The 7660-nt window shown below is 41.4% G+C and overlaps 1 protein-coding gene across 1 annotated transcript in view; it reads right to left on the minus strand.

Moving 5' to 3' along the window:
- Ndc80 (NDC80 kinetochore complex component) overlaps positions 1 to 7660 on the minus strand; it is a 35230-nt gene that overhangs the window by 17396 nt on the left and 10174 nt on the right. The window contains exons 8-10 of the mRNA XM_055610124.1: positions 4222 to 4315; positions 2687 to 2793; positions 1727 to 1871 (exon numbers count right to left, since the gene is read on the minus strand). Coding sequence (XP_055466099.1) covers positions 1727 to 1871; positions 2687 to 2793; positions 4222 to 4315 — 346 coding nt within the window. The remainder of the gene's footprint in view (positions 1 to 1726; positions 1872 to 2686; positions 2794 to 4221; positions 4316 to 7660) is intronic.

Below are 7660 nucleotides of genomic sequence, written 5' to 3' on the forward strand. Positions count from 1 at the left end.
GTGACAATTAAAAGCCTTGATTTTATAGCTGATCAAATACACATATGAGGAGTTAAAGCCAAAACCCTAAAGATAATCTACACAATCTACATAGAATAGACAGAGCCTGGGAAATCCTAAAGAGAGTAATTGTAGAGTTCTAGGAAAACTGCAGCTGCTCATATATTTATTTTTAAACTGTAGTTTGGTGGCTCTGTGATTTAGTCAGCCTCTTCTGCTCTGCTCTGCTATCAGAGGTGGGCAAGCGATATGTATCATAGTATTTTCCAAAGCTCGACTACGGTTGGTATGTGTTCCCGAGTACAATGTTAGACACAGGACACACACAAGTCTCTTCAGCTGTGCTTCTGCTTCTACTGGAGGGTGCACGTTCAGGTTTCCATCTATGTACAATCAGTTTCAGCTGCTGCCTTGCTTTCATGGGCCTGCCTGAGGACGAGACATGAAGAGTCTAGTTCATTAGGACCAGTGAATAGCTCAGTGGGCAGAACCCTGACTGTCTAAGCCTGGCAAATGGGGTCTGATGTCCAGAACTATGTAAAGATGCAAGGAGGGAATAGACTCCGCAAGAGCTGTCCTTTTTCCTCCACATGTGTCCTGTGGCACGTCCTGTCTAAATGAGTTACAGTACTCAGTAAATGGCCATACAGCAACATCTCCTTATGTGGAAATAGTCTTTGTAGACGTGATTGAGAATGCTGATGTGAGACAGCCCTGGATTATGCAGGTGTCTGAAACATCGCCATGGCTGTCACTCTAAGATGGAGGCAAAGGGAGAATTCATGCAGATCGCAAGAGGATGTAGGGGCCAGAGACATGCTCAGCGGTTTGGATCACTTGTTGCTCTTGCAGAGGGCCAAGATTCAATTCCTAGCACCTACATGGATGGTTTATATCTATCCCCAACTCCAGTTCCAGCAGATCTGACAACCTCTTCTGACCCGAGGGCACCAATTACATGTGGTACACTTATATACATGCAGGAGAAACATTCATATTCATAAAATTAAAAAAAAAATCTTAAAAAAAAAAAAAGGAAAGGGGGTGGTGGCAATTTATAACCATAGTATTTGGGAAGCTGAGGAGGCAGGATTTTGAGTTGGAGGCAGGCTTGGGCTATGTATTAAAGCCCTCTGGAGGCTGAGGCAGGATGATCAATCCAAAGTCAGCGTGAAATACAAAGATAGTCTTAAAAAAAAAAAAAGAGGGAAAAAGAAGAGGATACAGAGAAAAGGCAATGGAAAGACAGAGGCAGAGATTAGAATGATGTGGACATAAATTCAGGAATATTGTCAGCCACAGAAGCTGAAGAACAGATTCTCCCTGAGTTCCTAGGCAAGCACAAATTTATTGAATCTCAGATTACATTTATAATAGTGATAAAACAAATTTATTATTATTACGATTATTTTGGGTTTTTTCCCGAGACAAGGTCTCACTGTGTAGCTCTGGCTTTCCTGGAATTCACCATGTAGACCAGGCTGGCCTCAAAAATCACAGAAATCCACCTGCCTCTGCCTCCCAAGTGCTGACATTCAAGGTGTGCACTCCTCTGCCTGGCTGAGAGACCAAATTCTGATTGTTCTCATCCATGAACTGTGTGAGCGTCTGCTTCAGGAGACTACTACAGAAAGAACTGAAAACCTGGTAGACGGCTATGGAAAGTTAGTATAGAAGGAAAAGATTACCTGCCTGTTTGACTTCTCTTACCATTAGCTTTGCTTACCTACTCTACCAATTTCTTCATCAAGACCACTCAGTTTCTGGTCCAGAATGGACGAATGAGACTCCAAGTTGCTCATGTATGCTTTATACTTTTGAACATCTGCTTGTAAGGAAGTTTTCAGTTTCTTCAATGATATGAGACGATTCTTTAAGGAAAGAACACGTTAAATTATTTTCACCTAGAAGCATTCTGTATTTTAAAGACAGTGATGTTATTTACACATATCTTAGAGGAATTTAAAAGAACTGAAAATAACTATGATATTTTATAACAGTTTAGGATAGGAAAAAACCAAGGAAAATGTAGAAACATAAATATTTAATATCTGATTACTTTGCAGAACAATCTGGGTGCTCCACTAAAACTGGAAGTTAAGCTACTACTATCAGGGATAGAGAGATGACTCAGGGTTAAGAGTACTGGCTGCTCTTCCTCAAGACCTGGTTTCGATTCCCAGCACCCATTAGTAGCTAACCACCACCTGAATCTTGAGTTCAGGGGACCTGACACCCTTTTCTGGTCTCCATGGGACCTGTTAACATGTGGTACATAGATATGCATGCAGACAAAATACCAATACACATTAAAAAAAAAACCTCATATTATCATCTTGTGTTTATGAAATCATGTAGGCTATACTGTACTTTATAAGCCAGTTTGTTACCATTCTGTTTTCACTAACTAAAACTCCAGCCTCTTGAGAACGGTGCTCCCTGCAAGTATATACTTCAGGGACCTTGCTCAAAAGATATGTAAACAGGCAAGACTCTTTCATCATATTCTGAGCATCATTAGTCCATGACTGAGAGAGCACAGGGAAAGCTATGCACCACAGACGGCACATGGTTCCACTGAAGCGTATTTGTTAACCCGTTTAGGAACACCTTGCATAAGAGTCTTCTGAAAGAGGCTCAAAAGCCTAAAGAGCTGTCAAGTGGGTTCAGAAACACTTTTACTAACCGGTTCTTTTTCTCTTTCTTGCTCCAGCCTTGCAATCTGCTCATTTAATGCTTTGTTTTCTGCTGCTAGTGATTCCAGCTTGGATGCATCTACCTTATATAAATCCTCTGGAAGCAAAGCACAAACATCTCATCAGAATCAACCTATAGTGTTCTTTAGATTTTCCCAATCTTATTCCCTTACTTCCCCAAACCACCAATGCAGCAGACACTGCTTTCTGTGATAGCCTTATTTTTGCTCCATGGAATAACCTGTTGCCCTTCCCCTGCTGGAGCTGACCTCCACAGCACTTGTCACTTGCCTCACAGCTCTTCACTTAATACCATTCCTTTCTATCTAACAGAACATAAGCTCTTGAGGCCAAGATTTTCTGTTCTCCATTAGTCTATTTTTGGTGCCTAACACAAACATTTGAGTAAATTAATTTATGTTTAATTACATAAAAACAAAGTAACTATATGTTTAGTAAGTAACTCACTGCTTTCCATATTAGATCAAAATGAATTTTCTTTGTGTGTGTGATGTATGTCATGAGTGTGCATGTAGAAGTCAAAGGCTGACAGTCATTTTCACCTTATGTTTTTAGATAAGGTCTCTGGCCAAACTACAGCTCCCTGATTTGGTGAGGGTGGCTGGTCAGCACGCTCTAGGGATCTCAAGACTCTCCCTCTCTAGCACTCGGGTCACAGTCCACTACTGCACTTGCTATTTTATGAGTGTGGCATCCAGACTCAGGCCCCCCTCCTTGTTGAGGATGTACTTTATTGACTGAACCATTTCTCTAGCCCCGAGATTTTTGCCTTCTTAAATTTATCCATCTGTTCCCTGTCCCATGTGCACAATCTGGAATTGTCCTCTTTGCTCTTTAGGATGGTATATTCCTAGGACATCCTAAAGAAATGCTTTTGTTTTTCCCTCTCACTCTTTGTGCCATGGATGTCAAGGTGATATTCCCCTATCACCAGGTAACAATGAATGAAAAATAATTTATTTGGAAATGCAAAGGCCTCTTAACTTCCTCCAACTTTTAATAGTGAGACTATACATATTTTCCATAAGAAGTACTGTAACTTCTTACATATTTAAGCATAGACAATATCTTCTGATTCCTACAAAAGCATTTTGCATTTTATTTTGTATTTTTGTGAGACACGGTTTCTCTATGTAGTCCTGGATGCCTTCAAACTCACTTTGAAGACCAGGCTGGCTTTGAACTAAGCAATCCGCCTTCTTCTGCATTCCAAGTACTGGGATTAAAGTCATATGACACCACTATCTACCTTATTTGGTTTTATTGCATTGCTCTCTAGTTTGCAAAACTTTGAAGTCATGCATTTCTTAAATTCACTTAGTAAGGGTTATGACTCAGATCTGATTATAAGTCATTTTTTGTTTAACCATTACTTCTTCCCATTAAAGAATCAATAAGAAACAATTTGTAGGTGCCCACCTATGAAGTCACTCATGAAAACCCAGGCATGGAAAGAAAAGCAACCACCCCAGAGTTAAGTGACAGTACCACAGGGAGGCCTTACTCAGCTTTGACTGCAGCTCTGTATTCATCTCTTCGAAGCTGTCAGCACCGGTCATGAAACTCTCATAGCATTTTATGGTGTAGTCCAGAAACAACTGGTTGGGTAGAGCAGATTGTACAAACAAAGACATGATTCTCTAGTTTGCTTCATTATTTTTTTTTTCAGGTTGGAAATTCAAATTTGAATATAAAATTAAGCGAAGAATAGTAAGCAGGTATATAAATTTCTAAGAACAAGAGATTAAAAACCTATCATTAAGAGTGCTATAAAGATGTATGCAATCTATTACTTCTAAATATGAGAGGAGATGAAAATACAAATTTGGACAGAGAAGGTATTTTGAAGCCAATCCAGGAAGTTTACTAACAAATATAATTCAACATAAAATACACAAAGTTAAGTGTCCTTTAAGATGAGTGCTGGGGTTAGAGAAGGCCAGCGGCTGAGAGCCCTTGCCTCTCTTGTGGAGTACCTGGGATCCAGCACCTTCATGGTGCCACACAACCATTCACAGCCCCAGTCCCAGGGGGTCAGATGGCCTTTCTGACTTCCTTGGGCACCAGGCATACATGCGGTGTGTACCAGGCAAAATATTCATAAACAGAAGAAAATAAAGCAAACCAACCAACCAACCAAAGAAGAATGCTGGGTCTTGAGACGGCTCAGTGGTGAAGAGCAATTGTTATTGTAGAGGACCTGTTTTTGGTTCTAAGCATTCACGTGGTGGCTGACAACTGCTCATAATGCCAGCCCAGAGGATGTGACATCCTCTTTTGGCCTCCACAGGCACTGCACACATGTGATACACAGATATATAGGTAGGCAAAGCACCCATACACATAAAAATAAATTAACAAACGAAGGCCCACAAGTGACTTCTGTGCATCTGTAAGACTGGCAGAACAAAACAAGAAGAATGGACTTTATGAAAAGTTGAAATCGACTATGAGTCAGTCCAGTTAAACACACAGGGGCTAATTAGGAAAATCAGAACATAACTAACGAAACCTGTAACTTCATTAGGTGTACGGTGACGTGTTACGTAGAGACCTGAGCACGAGGCTATTTAGAGTTGTGAATATTTATCAAGGAGAAAGTAACTCTTCATTTCCCATCATGAAGTATTGTGACCAATGTAGTTCAGGCTGCCTTGGAACTCACTATGTAGCCCAGGTTGGCCTCCAACTGGTGATTCCTCCTTTCTCAGCCTCCTTGAATATCACATCTGACTCTGAGGATGGCTAATCAGAATGTTCCAAATCCTAGATGAAGTACATATCCCCAAGACAAATTCCCTTTGCGCCAATTCTGTGCTTACTAAGAAACCCTGTCATTGCCTTGTGATATGGAAGGGATACCCCAAATAGGCGGTACATATTCTTGTGCTTGGAAAGGTAGGCCACTGATGCTAAGTGAATACATTTTCAGGACACTTCAGTTTATCTTCTTGTGGATTTGTTAAGAGCGAACCAGTTTCCCTGTTTGCAGTTTGGACCTTGAAAAGTTTGTAGTCCCACAAAATTGGGGAATGGTCAGAAGCTGGTAAAGTTATCCTGTGATCGTTGTGATTCAGCAGTTCCCAAGGTACTGTTGTACATACTGTCATCCGAAATAATGCCCCTTATGGCCAGTAACTTTGACTGGCTTAATCTTAGGATGAAGGTCAAGAAAGTTAACAGCTGTATTTGAAAACTGGGGTGGAAATGAGTATAGTCCAGCATGCGTGCTGTGGCATGCGCGACTCTCCCTGGGAGTCTGCTGCTGCTGTTGAGGTGCTGAGGACAGAGCCGAAGCTCTGGATGTCAGGCAGTTGCTCTCTACCTCAGCCTGAGAATGCTCACAAGGAAAGGATGAAAGGCACTCTAGAAGCCTCTCTAGCTTAGAACACTATTAAGGTAGAAAAGTGGCTTTTGTTCTTGTTTAAGAGAAAAAAGGGGTGGGCTGGTGGAGTAGCTCAGTGGGTAAAAGTGCTTACTGCACAGGTCTGAATCCTTGGGGCTGACCCTCAGAATCTGTAGAAACAAGTCCTCAAAGTTGTCCTCTTATCTCACATGTGCATGCGACACACACACACACACACACAATACACGTATGTACAGAGGCACACACATCTATGCATGCACATGCACATACACACACACATGTATGCAACCCACTTGAGCACACACACATTCATGAGCACAGGTACACGCAAGCACGCACGCATGCACTTTAAAAAGGCATTTTATAAAATAGATACTATGCCAGCCAATTAAAGTATCTTTAAACTACTTCTCAGGTATTAAAAAAGGACAAGACTAGAATGATTATCACTTCTCATGACCTTCCTCACTTAGCCTTCAGTGTGGTTATGGGAGAGTGCTGTCATTCCCAGCTGTTTATCTTAACTACTTCTGAAGTAGTAACTGAACTAAGTGACAACACGCCTAATTACAGAAGCCGGAACAAAACAAACACAGATGTTACATGCAGTGTTTAAAGAGCCAGTATGGGGCTGGCGAGATGGCTCAGTGGTTAAGAGCACTGTCTGCTCTTCCAGAGGACCTGGGTTCAATTCCCAGCAACCACATGGCAGCTCACAACTGTCTATAATGCCAATTCCAAGGGATGTGACACCTTTACACTAAAGCACATAGAATAAAATTAAATAATAAAGAGCCAGTATGTTCCAGTCTTGCAGTCTTAGCTACTCAGGAAGGCGAGGCAGAAGGATGGTAAGTAAAGGCTTGCTTTGAGCACAGAGTAAGATTAGGGCTAACCTTGACAACTTAAGAGGACTTTTTAGCATACAAGATGCCCTGGTTTCAAACTCCAAAAACCCACTAACCGGCCCCCTTCCCCATAGTTATATTTTGTATTGAAAAAAAATTATATTAAATTAAGATACAGAAGGAAAAGAAATCTTTTTTAAAGGCGTGTGCTTCCACACCTGGCTAGTATATATTTCTTAAAGATCAATTTTATTTTACTAAAAACATTTTTTGGATTGATTTATTTTATGTGTATTTTGCTTGGGTATGGTTGCCCATGTTATTAATTTCAGCAGTTGGAAGACATAGGCAAAGAGATCTCTGTGAGTCAGGAGTCAGCCTGGTCTACACAGAGATTTCTAGGACACTCAGGGATATACAGTGAGAAAGTGGGTAACTTTGTCAAGGCTACCTTTGATGTCATCTCCAATACCTAAACCTACCTGACCCCTGACCTCTGGAAAGAGACTGTGTTCACCAAGTCTCCTTCTTAAAAATTCACTGACCTCTTTTCTGAGATTGATTCTCCAACCAAGGACCATACTTGGACATAACCTAGAACCCCTGCTCAGATGTAGCCCATGGCAGCTCAGTGTTCACGTGGGTTTCCCTAGTAAAGGGAACAGGGACTGTCTCTGACATGAACTCAAAGGCTGGCTTTTTTACCTCCCCCCCCCCCCCCCCCCCCC

The sequence above is a fragment of the Psammomys obesus genome, unplaced genomic scaffold, assembly GCF_907164565.1.
Source record: "Psammomys obesus unplaced genomic scaffold, mPsaObe1.curated_primary_1811, whole genome shotgun sequence".
NCBI lineage: Eukaryota > Metazoa > Chordata > Mammalia > Rodentia > Muridae > Psammomys > Psammomys obesus.